We start from the raw sequence: 15,683 nt of genomic DNA on the forward strand, positions 1-15,683 counted from the left end.
CAAGAGTGACAACTATAGCCACTTGGTGGTTGCCCTGACGAAGAAAGGAGGGCCACTTTGGGAAGGTAGTTGTCGTTGCGCACTTCTTACAACAACCTTCGACAAGCCTGCGGAGGCCACTAAGTTAAGAAGCTATGGCTTCAAAAGCTCCAAGAGTTTGGGTTGGAGCTGAGGATGATAATCCCTTTTGGCCCTATCTTCCAAGGCTCCCTTATAACCACAATCACTAAACTCGTGACCCAAGCTACCGCTAAAGGAGTAGTAATGCGGGAGCATCTCATATTAAACAAGGACCTCCAGAGAGTGAAACCTAACATTTTGGTGAGAGGTTTCGATATATCAACGTCCACCTAGACATGAAGAACATTGCAATTTGGAGATTTCAAAGGAGCTACTAATAGCTAGGATACCCACATGGGAAGTGAGCTTATGGGCAGTAAACAAAGAAAGTACACTGACAAAAGATCATGAAATTGAGCCCATAACTCACATTGATTAAAGCTCCAACTATGGATCGAAGTGTCCGGTTGGCATGGAGCCTTGACCTTCTTATTGCTATGGAGTCCTACACATTTGTCTTCTACTTAGCACTTGCAAATTTGGGTCTTCATCTCCAATGCCATCATTTGAAGAGATAGTCTCCACCAAACCTTTAATTGTCTCGAACTCCACCTTTTTGTTACCATCTGAACAACTTTCCTTTTAACTTTGCTTCAACATTGCTAGCTCATCAAATGTAATGTCCCTATTGACAATCACCTTTTTTAATTCTAGTCTCCAAACCCGAAATCCTTTCTCACCTGTGCTAAAACCAAAGAAGATGCCATTCTTAGCTCTAGGATCCAATTTTCTCTCCCTGACATGGTAATATGTAGGACAACAAAAAAATATGTAAAGAATTGTAATCCAAAACAGGTTTGCCAGACCATACCTTTGATGGGCTTTTTCTATTATTTGTGAATGAAGGTAACCGATTGATAAGATAGCATGCATAGGTCACTACTTCAGCCCAAACTAGCAGTTGACAACATGCACCGTACCTTATCTAGTAGGGTAAGATTTAGGTGCTCCGCTACACCATTTTGCTGAGGTATTTCTCTAATAGTGAAGTGCTGCTCTATTCCTTCTTATTTCCATAATTTTTTAAAGTATCTAATGTGTATTCACTACCATTATTTGATTTGAACCTTTTGATCCTCTTTCATGTCTAATTTTTAATCATCTTCTTCCAATTCTAAAATATTTTTAGCACTTCATGCTTATGATGTGGTACACTCAAAACCTTCTAGAATTCATCCACGAAGATCACAAACCAATATTTTTTGCCCAAAGAAGCCTTTCTAGTAGGTCTCTAAACATCTATGAATATACTCTAAGATGTCTTTGGTTTGATACACTCCAGTAGAAAACTTGGCTCTTTTTTATTTGCCTATAACACAGTGTTTGCAAAATTCTAACTTGAAACTCTTCACTTCCTTTAGCAATCCTTATCAAACCTTGCAATGCTTTCTCTCTCGAATGCCCCGACCTCATATGGCATAATCTAGTAGTGTTGGCTGCAACAATTGAGTTTCTAGAAGTCGCGGTAACACTATCAATATCCGAAGAATTATGCAAGAAGTATAGATTACTTCTTCTTATACCTTCAATTATGACTAGATTTCCTAGAGAACCCTTCAGTGCTCCACCTTTTCAAGTGATATCGAAACCTTTTGATTCCAAAACACCAAGTGAAATAAGGTTCTTCTTCAATTTTGGTATGTGCCAAACTTCTATTAGCTCTTTTACTAATCTATCATGAAGCTTTAAGTAGATTGTGCCAATGCCTTCAATTCTACATAGACTGTTATTGCTCATGAATACAACTCTAGTTGAGATTTTCTCAAAAGTAGAAAACAAATTTCAGTTAGGACACATATGATATGTGCACCCATAATCTAAGATCCATTTCATGTCACAAGCAAGGGCCGAGCTTATCAATGCACTCTCAAATCTTCATCCGAATATGAAACATTTTTTTGGGGGGGTTTCTTCTCATTGCTCTTCAATATAGGATAATCCTTCTTTCAATACCCTTTATTGCGATAATAGGAGCATTGGTCTTTTGTAGTTATTTTTCTATCTGAAAATGCACCCCTTGTCTTTGAATGGGATTTGCCTCTCTTTACAATTTTTTTGTTCTCCAATCTAACCCTTCATCGTCAAAGCATATGATGATGACTCGTTAGCAGCTTGTTTATCCAATTTTTAATATTCATTATTGATCAATGCATTTACAACATCATTTTAATGAATAGTCTTTTTTATATAAGAAAGTAGTAGTGAGGTGGTCATAGTACCAATGCTTTCTCTTCATCTAAGATCTCCATATTGAGATTTTGCAAATCAATAAGAAATTTATTGAAGGAATTCAAATGCTTAGTAATAGGCGTTCCAACCTTGTATTGAAAATTAAAAGAATTCTTCAAATAGAGTGGATTTTTTTATACTCCTTGTCATGAATTTATCTTCCAATTTCTTCCACAAGTTCTTTACTAAATTTTTCTTCATAACAAAATACTTCTAATCCTTTGCTAAACATAGTAAAATAGTGCTACAAGCTTGCCAGTTCATTTTCTCCCATTCTTTGGGCTTCTCCTCCAATATAATGTCCAATTTTTCCTATTGTAATAAAATATCCATTACTTCACATTGCCACATCCTAAAATTATTTGTGCTATCAAACTTCTCTACTTTAAAATTTTCATTTGAAACAATATTTCCAGATTTGGATTATTCCAACATTTTTATCAAATCCAATGTTATCCCCAAATCCAAAAGGTCTAGGTTTGAACCTTTAGCTTTGATACCACTTGTTATGCAATAAATGGGAAAGAAAGTTTACATTGGATGTTTATGAAAAAAAATGCTAGCTAATTGATGTGGTGCATCGTAGGGTTGGAAAAGATACAAGTATGAATATCTGGATTTCTTAGAAGAGGCTCTGGTTGGGGAGCTTGGGACATGTAGTTAGGGCTGTTAAGCTCGAGAGCGGCTTGAGCTTGGCACGGACTCAGCTCGGCTGAAGCTCGAGCCTGACTCAGCTCGATCAGAGCTAAGCCGAGCCCGAGCCGCTAAAACCAACTTGAAATTAATATTGAGCCGAGCCTGAGCTGGAGCCGGCTCGCTCAAGCTTGGCTCGATAGGCTCGGTATAAATCCCCACCTCGTCCTCCACCGCGGTGCACCTCCTCCTCCTCTTTCTTCTTCTTCTTCTTCTTCTTCTTCTTCTTCTTCTTCTTCTTCTTCTTCTTCTTCTTCTTCTTCTTCTTCTTCTTCAACAGCAGCTTTCTTCTTCTTCTTCCCTCTTTCGGCAATGACAAGCTGCTGTGGTGTCACCTATTACTCGTTCGGCTGCCGCGATGCGCCGCCCCTCTTCCTCCTTCAGCAGCGGCAAGAAGCCACGGACCCTCGTGCCCCACCCCTCTGCCTTCTCCTTCTTCTTCTTCTTCTTCTTCTTTTGCAGTGATAAGGTGCCACGGTGCCCCGCCCTTCCTCCTCCTTCTCCAGTAGTGGTAAGCAGCCATGGACCCGCGGTGCCCCTCCCCTCCTCCTCCTTCGATAGTGGCAAGCAGCTGCGAACCCCTAGTGCCCCGCCCGTCGTTCTCCTCCTCCTTCTTCTTCTTCAGCAGTGACAAGCCACAGCGGTGCCACCTTGTGTTCCTTCGACAATGGCAAGCAGTCGTGGTGCTGCGCCTCGTCCTCCTCGTCCTACTTCTTCTTTTTCTTTTTTGGCTCGGCTTGGGCTCAATTTGGCTTGGCTCGGCACAATCAGGCTCAGCTTGAATAAGGTTTTATGATAGACTCATTTTAGACTCGAGTTCAGCTCGAGCTCGGCTCGAGTTGAGCTAAACAGAGCCTGAGCCCAATTCTAAGGCTTGAAATTAATTTTAAGCCGAGCTGGAGCCGAAGTCGTCTCACTCAGGCTCGGCTCATTTACACCCCTACATATAGTTCCCATCTCGTGAGTAGCTTCTCATACAAAGGAACCATTTGGCAGAAAAATAATTACTCACTTCCAAGCTGTAAGGAATGGGCTTATCCGCCGTTTGATTGATTCATAACATCACATGCTAGCTAATTGATGCATATATAGCAAAACTCCTAACCCATATATGTTAGTTAAATTTAATAGTTAATCAACTAATCAATATGGGGTTAGTCGACTGTTAATCTGTTTCGTTAAAAATAACGATCTATTAACCATCAAATTAAGAACTTAACGAGCCATCGATTTAAAGTTTACAAGTGTCTTTGCAGCAAGCCCCACAATAGAGAGAAGAATATTAAATTGTTCAGGAGACGTGTCAGGTTACTCTGCTCAAGTCCGAGGTAATCTTTTCTAATATTAATTGAAAAGGGCATTATAAAAAGCATACGAGCAATCATAAGACAAGCAAGATTTGACCAGTTAAAAAAATTTAAAAAAAATTTATTGACAGGTCAATATATTGCAGACCATTATTTCTTCTTTGTTAGTGCAGATCGACTATTATTGAAATGGATCAAGACGACTTGCAGATTATTTGATGGGTTTGAACTTTTCAACGAAAAACATCTACTCTTGTAATCTTATTTCAGACGGACGCCCCGTAAAATTGACCCCAGTTTAATCGAGAGCAATTAATACGTAGAGGTATCACTATATAAATAGAAGTCTGCAAGGACCGCCCGAAAGCATTGAATGGGTCAATATATTACAATACAATCCTCCATTTTTCACTAGTTTCAACTGCTGCCAACTTTCACATGGGCACTTAATTCCCGACTATATAGTCCTTAGTGACTCGACCCACAAACATCACAACCAACACCACAAGCATAGATAGCCTTCTAACTAACACAGAAGTTATCATTTACCGAATTGTTACCACAACTTGCTCGACCAGGTTGAGAGATGGAAGTGAAGATTGAGAGCTCAAGACTCCTGAAGCCTGCCTACGAAGGTATTGATGATCCTCCTTCCGGTACCGCCTCTGAAATTGTTAAATTGAGCCTCTTCGACAAGGTAACCGACGACGCCCACTTCGCTGCCATCTGCGCCTTCCGTGCACCCAACCCTCCCAACTCCGTGTGGGAGAACAGCCTCGCCAAAGTCCTCACCACCTTCAGGGAGTGGGCGGGGAGACTCGGAGAGGACGCCGATGGCAATCCTGCCATCATCCTCAACGACGAGGGAGTGAGATTCGTGGAGGCCTCGGTGGATGCAATCCACGACGATGTCATCACATCCGAGCCATCGCCGGCGTTGCTCGGCCTACACCCGAGCCCATGGGGTGTGGAGGAGTTGGCCCAGGTTCAGCTCACACGTTTTGCCTGCGGAACACTTGTCGTGGGATTCACCTTCCACCACAAGCTTGGCGATGGCTACGGAACCACCCACTTCCTAGTCTCATGGGCAAGCGCATGTCGAGGTGTGGACATCGGCGCAGGCCCAATGCATGACCGCACCAGTTTCTTCGCACCACGAGACCCGCCTCAAATTGAATTTGAGCATCGTATGGCGGAGTACCGGCCCAAGGGGACTAGGTTCCTCTCCGGATACAAGCCGACGGAGGAGACTGTCGTTCACAGGGTGCACTTCACAAAAGAATTCATCGCCAAGCTGAAGGCCAAGGTCTCTTCAAGGGCTAATACCAGGTACAGCACATTCGAGAGCTTGATGGCTCACCTGTGGAGGACGGTGACGATGGCTCGCGGCGTTGAGGCCGGGGAGACCACCCGTCTTCGCATAGCCGTGAACGGCCGCCACAGGATGGACCCCGAGGTTCCTGAAGAGTATTTCGGCAACTTGGTCTTATGGGCATATTGCAGCAGCAAGGTTGGCGAGCTCGTCAATAGTCCGTTGCATTACGCGGCTGAGGAAATCCATAGCCAGGTCACTAGGTTGAATGATCGCTACTTTAGGTCCTTCATAGACTTTGCGAGCTCCAAAGTAGTGGAGGAGGAGGATCTAGTACCGTTGACGGATCCGGATGCCGAGGCCTTGTATCCGGACGTGGACGTAAACAGTTGGCTAGGGTTTCCGATGCGCTTCATGGACTTCGGTGGGGGCAAGCCTTTCTATTTCATTCCGTCCTACTTCCCCATGGAAGGACTGCTATTTGTCGTGCCTTCTTTCTTCGGAGAAGATGGAAGCGTTGATGCCTATGTGCCCTTATTTGAGAGCAAGCTTCCTACATTTCAGAACATTTGCTACTCCTTAGAAGATAAGATAGAGATGGAGACATATGGTAATAGCAACAGTTTGGACAAACCAGTTGCTGCCTTGATGGCTGGCACTAGTTGAACTTGAACAGGCCAAGTGAGAGGACGAGAAGTGCTGATGCAATAAGAATGATTAATTCTTTTGAATATGATAGATATGTTTTAATTTTTTTTTTCATCGTTAATGACAAACTATTCTAGTTAGGCATAAATGTCAAATAACAAGAAAAGAAGAATGGTTTTGTTTGTATTCTGTAATTCTCTAATTGAAATCATTACTTTCGAATAATTTCATGAATGGAAATTAACATGTTTAAATATCACCATCATAAATAACTACAATTTATCCAGATATGGAAGATGCTGTAAACAAATAAATGAACAAATTAATTTAATTGAACAATTGAAAGAAATTACTTCAGAGCTATGAGAATATTAGTATAAAAATTACTTTTATTTGTAGTTTAAACTTTTAAAGTAGTTAGTAAATTAACACAGTATCATACAATGCCCACCTTTTTCTTAAAAGAAGACAAGATTCAAGTCCAAAAAGGAGAGCAATTTGCTCAAGTGGGTAGAAAATTTTGTAGATCATATTAAAATCGAATCCAGATTTTATATAACTATTACTTGTGATAATATTGATAGAGATATAGTAAATTTAGACCTTCTAAGTAAAGAAGATATGAAAAGTTAAATCTAAGTTAAAGTAATTAAGAAATGTCAAATCCTACTTGGTTTGAGAACCAAATCTAAATCGAAAAAAAGTAACATGAAAAATAAATCCAAAATAGTGTGGGAAACATGCTCAAGAATCTAGACATAATTTTTCGAATATAAAAAATTCTCCTTTAGTGATCATTAAAGAGAAAAATAAATCACGCAACTAATCAATCTATTTCACTTCCAACAAAGTACAAGATTCTCCTATAATTATTGTAACTGTATTTCGGATGGCCTCGATTAAAGTCCCTCTCTTGTGAAGATTTTCTACCTCAATGGACAATAAGTGAAAGTAGTTTGCTTCTTGTTGTCCTCAACTCAACATGGATCACTCGCTAAAGATACTAGACATGTCCAATGTTCTTTAAGCTCCTTTAATGCTTCAGTAAATGATGATACTCCAACCAAGTGGACTACCATCTAGTATCTTTTTTATAAGTGTGATAAAAGTATTCTTGATTCTTAGTAGGAGATTCATCAAAGGAAACACTAAGTTTGACGAGATTTCTAGACTTTCCATTATTGTTTTACATGATCTTCTTGAATAGGGTTCTAATCAGTTCAAACCAAACTTTTGTTCCTTAATCATTATGAATTAAAATCTATAGCTTGATTTTGAATCTAGTAGGAATCGTCATCCCCATAGAGAACTCACCAGTTTTTCTACTCAGGTGTTCCCTACCACTCCTTCCCTTCTTCTCTTCTCATCCCTATTGCAAGGGTAACTTTCCCTTCTACTTTACACTCCGATATTCACTTCTTGATATTCTTAGCCTTATCTCCTTGTGCTCTTTTGGTCATGGCTTCCTCAGATGAGGAACTCTTTCGTAAGTTTTCAGAACGTCTATTCGAGAACAAAATAAATAAGGCAATCCCCCTAGCAAAAGAATATATTGTTCTCAAATGAGAGCCAAACATTTGTCTCATTGGAAAGCTTGTGACAGATTGATACTTCCACTTTGTCGGTCTGAGAACCGCTCTTACTACAGCTTGGAACTTGGAGGGGGACCTTGATTTTATAGAAGCTAGCAAAGGAACATACCTCCCTTCTTTTGAGCTAGAGATAGATATGTGGAAGGTCTAGTTCGGCACCCCTTGGTTATTTAATAGAGGCCTTTTCTCTCTCAGACCCTTCCAATTGAATCTCTCTGCCGAGCTTTAAAAGTTTACCCACTGTGAGTTCTGAATGCAATTCCATAGACTACCCATAGAATATGTATATATATATGTATACCAAGATAGCTACAACTCCTTCTAAGTGTGTTGGAAACCTGGTCACCTCAGATTCGGCCAACTATGGCAAATGGACTCGCTTCATCCAATTGAGGATCTCAGTCGACATAACTAGACCTCTTGTTCCCTCAATCTCGGTCACATTACTCAATTGATCCACTATCGAAGTAACGATGAAATACGTAAGATTGTCCTACCATTGCTACTTCTGCGATCATATAGGCCATGAGTTAGTGGAATTCATGCATCATATTGCCCTGGTGGAGAAGGTGAGGACTGAGGGGTGATGCCAACCACCCCCAAAACTCAGCACTGAGGGGCGATGTGAACAAACCTCCTCTCAAACATTTCCTTGAAGGTTCTAGCTCCAGCACGATGGACAAGGAAAGAACCAAGCCACTGCCACCCAAGCCTAGATGAGCAGAGCAGGAGGCAAATAGGACATGCTTGGCTAGTTCAGAGGACGTGTTATCCGCTCGTAGATTGGTCTACAAGGGAGTCATAGCACCGGCTAAATCCATTCCACCAATCTACTATGCATTAGATGGGACCAAGCTAGGAAAGTATGTCTACCCAATCAATGGGTCCCCACACCTAATTCCCATGTCATACATAAATGAGAAGGATAGACTCGTCTCCATATCGGTGCACTTTGTCGACCGTTGGAAGTTAAGGAGATCTAGTACACACAATCTAGGATCTATGAACAAGGCAACCAAAGGAAACCAGCGGCATGCAAGCCATTGTGGAGACTGTCACTGAACCCACCCACATTGCTCTCACAGCTCTTCACTGTCGCTTATTCCTAGCCTTGATTTCACACATCAACAACATCAAGCAAAAATAAAACACAATGCTACAGCCGTCTCTCTGGACTCTTTTGAGAAAGCTCCTTCCTCTCCCAACAAGAGGAAAGCCTCTCAACAACTAATTTTTGTAGCCAAATGAAACCCCTCTCCCTTCATTCATAGCGATTCTCGGGATACCACGCAAGACTCCACTACTAAGCCTAATGGTTTAAACACCAGATTCTTCCACTACTTCTGTTCAACCTTCAAGCCTAGCATCTATTAGTCTATCAAATGCTTCTTCAACTTGGGAAGGATGGATGACGAGTTGAATAAGACATGCATTGTCTCATCCCACAAGAAGGAGATTTCTGAATAGGTTAGTGACTTTTGATCTATAAGTCTTTGTAACACTATATACAAGCTAATCTATAAATTTCTTGTATAGCGAATGAAACCTCTCCTTAATGAGTTAATCTCAAAAGCTCAAAATACTTTTGTCGCGGGAAGGCAGATTGTGGACAATCACGTAAGAAGTGTTCTATTATCTCAATACCTCTAGAAGCAAGACCGGTGGTTTCGTGGTGAAGGCCAATCTTTTTAAAGCCTTCGATTGAATGGAATGTCCTTTTCTTCGGTCCAAGACTATCTCAAACTCTATGGCTTCCTGGACCTTTTTGTGGATCGTGTGCGTGCTTGCCTCTCCTTGTCCTCTCTTGCTATAATGGTGAATGGTGAGCTTGGGTAGTTTCTTCAAACATGCTCTCTTCTGTATTAGATCATGAAAGCAGGATTGGAAGGTTCAAAGGCATCAAGTTGGCAAGGAATGCTTTGGAGATTAATCATATTATGTTTGCAAACGATCTCCTCCTCTTCAGAAATGCCTCCTTAAGTGGAGCTTTCACTTTAAAAGCCATGCTGGAGCAATATGGTAGCATCTATGTTCAGGCCCTCAACTTGGACAAATCCACCTTACACTTAAATAAACATGCAAACCCCCAACTAAGAACTTAGATCATCTCTCTCCTTCAAGTCAAGCTCATTTGATCTGGGGAAAATTATCTTGGCATCCCTCTACTCTTACCTAAACGGAGAGTTGAAAGCTATAACTTTATTGTAAGTAAGCTAGGTTGGCAAGGTGGCAAGCCAAGACTCTTTTTGATGCTAGCCATTTGACTCTTATCAAATCAGTTCTTAGCACTATCTCGATCATTTTCATGGCTATGGTTTTATTATTGAGACCATCATCGACAAAATTCAATGTATCCTGAGGGACTTCTCGTATGGTTACAAGGATGGAGCTAGACATATATATTGGTGATGTTGGAAATTTCTTTGTCATCCTATGTTGAGCAGTGGACTGGCATCCGCTCTCCCTAGCTGGTCAATGAAAGCCTCATAACTAGACTTGCTTGGAGATTGATCTCCTCCATTAGCATTGAATGGGCTAAGCTACTCAAGTTCAATTATTTTCCTAAGAGCTCGTTTTGGGAGGCCAAACTAGAAAGCTACTCATCCTGGGCATGGAGATCCATTTTGAAGAGCAAACATAAGCTTAGAGGCGATGTGCAATGGGTTGTTAGAGATGGTTACTCCATTTCCATCTTACTGGACCCTTAGCTGTCCTTCTAGGACCTAAGCTCAACCTCTCTCCTGCCTCACATCAAAGTGTTTAAATATCTTTTGAGCGGTGAAGAATGGGACTCAGACATGGTACGCAGGTGTTTTAGTAGTGAAGTAACCAGTGTATTCTTAGACTATGGGCACTGTCAAGGGTGCAAGAACATCAGGATCGTTTAGTTCAAAATCTAACCCAGAGGAACTTTCTCCACCAAGTAGGCCTATCGTGCCCTTTCCGGCAACAATTGGTATAGTTCTTCTTCTTCTTCCCTCTCCAATCTTTAGAAACTCGTCTAAAAGCATAGCTCTATTTTACCTAGGATCAAAACCTTCCTTTGGCGTTGCTTAGTAAAAGCTTTGCCGGTGAGAGAGTCTTTTCACCAACGAGTGCCGGGGATCGACCTCTCTTTCCCACGCTACTCAATTGATAAAGAACAATTGAATATGTCGAATTCAACTATGAATATGCTCGTGCATCATGGTTCCACAGTAAGTTGGGATTAAAACTTGACAAGCCGATCATGTGACTAGACGGGTGGATCGCGAAGATGCAGTCAATTCTGTTGTAGGAGCTTCTAGACTATGCTTGGTCTCTAATGTGGGGCCTGTGGAAAATGAGCAAAGAACTAGTTTTCAAGAAGACCAATACATCCCCGGCGGAGGCTATTCGCACTTCTAATCTCCTTTTGTCAGCGTGCCAATCTCAATTGAATTGTCAGACTTCATCTAATACTACCCACGCTGATTGGCTGCATAGTGCTTCTACCCAAGAAGATCCTGACGTGATGCATGTTTCAAGGGACGTGGTTGTGTGGGTGGATGCAGCATGGTGTGGGTCTTTCTATGGTAATTTTTGTGGCTCTTTATCCTATCGAGCCAATTTTGAGTAAGTCACAATTCTTGGAGCAATGAACCAGTGCACTCCACAGTGAGGCGCTAGCAACTCTAGCTGGGCTGAAACTCATGCTATCTAGTTGGTTAGACCTATTTTGCTGGCTATTTAGTAATTATTCTACCGTGGTGAAAGCTATCAATGGCAACTCTGACGAGATTCACTGGTCTATTAGGCTAATAATCCAAGAATGTTCTAAATGAATTTTCTCTCATCCTTCTTATAAGGTGTACTACACAAGTAGGTCCAACAATACTAGGGCCCATACCTTTGCTAGTCTAACAATTTGAGAACCAGTAGGGAATAGACTAATCAACCTTTTGATTTGGAATGTAACTCTCAAGTTGAATGAATGAATGGCAATATTTACGGTACAAAAGAAAGCTTGATTTTGAATCCATTCTTTGATATGTTTGCACATACATGATTTTTATAAATAGTGTGACTTGATTTTAGCTAAATTTCTAGATTATACATCATATCTACTAGTATTTTAAGTTCCACGAATTTGTCATTGTAATATTTCACTTACAACTTAGCCTTTCAGATTTTAGATAAATATTATATAATAGTACTAGTTTATTAAAACAACAATTTTATTTAGGTCCTCTCATTCTCTATACTACAACGTAAAAGTGTACAATTTATCTCTTATACTATCTAAATTTGACAATCTACCCTTTTTATAAGATAAATTTAAAAAAGTTTTAAAAATCTAACTTTGGATGATGATCAAGTGGGATTGCATCAAGTCTATTAGACCCATTTCTTGGGTCGAGTCAAGACGAGTTCTTATTCGTAGCGCTATTCATGGCTCTTTAGAGTGAGGACCACATTTGAGTTGGAAAAAAAATAACATGAGAGGACTTCCATTACGTTAAATTAAACATGTATGTTCTTATTTGAATAGCGCCAAAATTTTAACCCCAACTTATTCGAGGCCATTATTAAACTTCAGTCAAGCAGCATTAGAAGAGTCGCTCATGCAATAATAAATAGCATTGCATCTACGACTAGTAGTTATTATTCCCTGGAAAAATATGTTATTATGGTCATTGCATGTGGGCCACCGGACTCTGGTTGGGGATGGGTTAGTTGACTGTTAATATGTTATGTCAATAATAACAATATATTAACCATCAAGTTAACACACTAGAGAGCCATCGACTTAAAGTTTACAAGTGTCTTTGCGACAAGCCCCATAATAGAAGAGAAGAATATTAAATTGTTTGGGAGACGTGTCAGGTTACTCTGCTCAAGTTCGAGGTAATCTTTTCTAATATTAATTGAAAACGGCATTATTAAAAAGCATATGAGCAATCACAAGAAAAGCAAGACTTGACCAGTTAAAAAAATTTAAAAAAAATTGACTGGTCAATATATTACAGACCATTATATCTTCTTCTTTGTTAGTGCAGATCGACTATTATTGAAATGGATCGAGACGACTTGGAGATTATTTGATGGGTTTGAACTTTTCAACGAAAAACATCTACTCTTGTAATCTTATTTCAGACGGACGCCCCGTAAAATTGACCCCAGTTTAATCGAGAGCAATTAATACGTAGAGGTATCACTATATAAATAGAAGTCTGCAAGGACTGCCCGAAAGCATTGAATGGGTCAATATATTACAATACAATCCTCCATTTTTCACTTGTTCCAACTGCTGCCAACTTTGACATGGGCACTTAATTCCCGACTATATAGTCCTTAGTGACTCGACCCACAAACATCACAACCAACACAACAAGCTTAGATAGCCTTGTAACTAACACAGAAGTTATCATTTACCGAATTGTTACCACAACTAGCTCGTCCAGGTTGAGAGATGGAAGTGAAGATTGAGAGCTCAAGACTCCTGAAGCCTGCCTACGAAGGTATTGATGATCCTCCTTCCGGTACCGCCTCTGAAATTGTTAAATTGAGCCTCTTCGACAAGGTAACCGATGACGCTCACTTCGCTGCTATCTGCGCCTTCCGTGCACCCAACCCTCCAAACTCCGTCTGGGAGAACAGCCTCGCCAAAGTCCTCACCACCTTCAGGGAGTGGGCGGGGAGACTCGGAGAGGACGCCGATGGCAATCCTGCCATCATCCTCAACGACGAGGGAGTGAGATTCGTGGAGGCCTCGGTGGATGCAATCCACGACGATGTCATCACATCCGAGCCATCGCCGGCGTTGCTCGGCCTACACCCGAGCCCATGGGGTGTGGAGGAGTTGGCCCAGGTTCAGCTCACACGTTTTGCCTGCGGAACACTTGTCGTGGGATTCACCTTCCACCACAAGCTTGGCGATGGCTACGGAACCACCCACTTCCTAGTCTCATGGGCAAGCGCATGTCGAGGTGTGGACATCGGCGCAGGCCCAATGCATGACCGCACCAGTTTCTTCGCACCACGAGACCCGCCTCAAATTGAATTTGAGCATCGTATGGCGGAGTACCGGCCCAAGGGGACTAGGTTCCTCTCCGGATACAAGCCGACGGAGGAGACTGTCGTTCACAGGGTGCACTTCACAAAAGAATTCATCGCCAAGCTGAAGGCCAAGGTCTCTTCAAGGGCTAATACCAGGTACAGCACATTCGAGAGCTTGATGGCTCACCTGTGGAGGACGGTGACGATGGCTCGCGGCGTTGAGGCCGGGGAGACCACCCGTCTTCGCATAGCCGTGAACGGCCGCCACAGGATGGACCCCGAGGTTCCTGAAGAGTATTTCGGCAACTTGGTCTTATGGGCATATTGCAGCAGCAAGGTTGGCGAGCTCGTCAATAGTCCGTTGCATTACGCGGCTGAGGTCATCCATAGCCAGGTCACCAGGTTGAATGATCGCTACTTTAGGTCCTTCATAGACTTTGCGAGCTCCAAAGTAGTGGACGAGGAGGATCTAGTACCGTTGACGGATCCGGATGCCGAGGCCTTGTATCCGGACGTGGACGTAAACAGTTGGCTAGGGTTTCCGATGCGCTTCATGGACTTCGGTGGGGGCAAGCCTTTCTATTTCATTCCGTCCTACTTCCCCATGGAAGGACTGCTATTTGTCGTGCCTTCTTTCTTCGGAGAAGATGGAAGCGTTGATGCCTATGTGCCCTTATTTGAGAGCAAGCTTCCTACATTTCAGAACATTTGCTACTCCTTAGAAGATAAGATAGAGATGGAGACATATGGTAATAGCTGCAGTTTGGACAAACCAGTTGCTGCCTTGATGGCCGGCACTAGTTGAACTTGAACAGGCCAAGTGAGACGACGAGAAGTGCTGATGCAATAAGAAGGATTAATTCTTTTGAATATGATAGATATGCTTTTTTTTTTTTATCATCGTTAATGACAAACTATTCTAGTTAGGCATAGATGTCAAATAACAAGAAAAGAAGAATGGTTTTGTTTGTATTCTGTAATTCTATAATAGAAATCATTACTTGAATAATTTCATGAATGGAAATTAACATGTTTAAATATCATCATCATAAATAACAACAATTTATCCAGATATGGAAGATGCTGGAACCAAATAAATGAACAAATTAATTTCATTGAACAATTGAGAGAAATTACTTCAGAGCTATTAGAATATTAGTTTAAAAATAACAATTCTTTATAGCTTAAGCTTTTAAAGTAGTTAGTAAATTAACACAGTATCATAACTCGATATCACAAGTTGAATTTTTGCAATGCCCATATTTTTCCTAAAAGAAGTCAAGATTCATATCCAAGAAGCAGAGCAATTCGCTCAAGTGGGTAGAAAATCTTGTATATCATACTAAAATCGAATTGAGATTCTATAAAACTATTACTTGTGAAAATCTCGGTAGAGATATAGGACCTTCTAAGTAAAGAAGATATGAAAAGTTAAATCTAAGTTAAAGTAATTAAGAAATGTCAAATCCTACTTGGTTTGAGAACCAAATCTGAATTGAAGCTCGAAGACCAAAAAAAAGTATCGTGAAAAATAAATCCAAAATAGTGTGGGAAACATGCTCAAGAATCTAGACATAATTTTTCAAATATAAAAAAAATTCTACTTTAGTTATCATTAAAGAGAAAAAAATCACGAGTCTAATCATTCTCTCAGATAAATCTTTTTCACTTTCCAACGTAGTACAAGATTCTTCTATAATTATTATAACTGTACTCCGAATGACCTCAATTAAAGTCCCTTTCTTGTGGAGCCTTTCCACCTCA

The 15,683-nt window shown here is 41.0% G+C and overlaps 2 protein-coding genes across 2 annotated transcripts; both read left to right on the forward strand.

Annotated features, from left to right (window-relative positions):
• Window positions 1-4,935: 4,935 nt before the first annotated feature.
• Window positions 4,936-6,327, forward strand: LOC140769881 (agmatine coumaroyltransferase-2-like). The gene has a single exon (XM_073110770.1). The coding sequence runs from the start codon at window positions 4,936-4,938 to the stop codon at window positions 6,325-6,327; it is 1,392 nt and encodes a 463-aa protein (XP_072966871.1).
• A 7,005-nt stretch (window positions 6,328-13,332) lies between these two features.
• On the forward strand, window positions 13,333-14,724 carry LOC140769882 (agmatine coumaroyltransferase-2-like). Its single transcript, XM_073110771.1, has one exon. The coding sequence runs from the start codon at window positions 13,333-13,335 to the stop codon at window positions 14,722-14,724; it is 1,392 nt and encodes a 463-aa protein (XP_072966872.1).
• Window positions 14,725-15,683: the final 959 nt, after the last annotated feature.

This window comes from Typha angustifolia, chromosome 11, assembly GCF_048772165.1.
Source record: "Typha angustifolia cultivar Huaian chromosome 11, ASM4877216v1, whole genome shotgun sequence".
NCBI lineage: Eukaryota > Viridiplantae > Streptophyta > Magnoliopsida > Poales > Typhaceae > Typha > Typha angustifolia.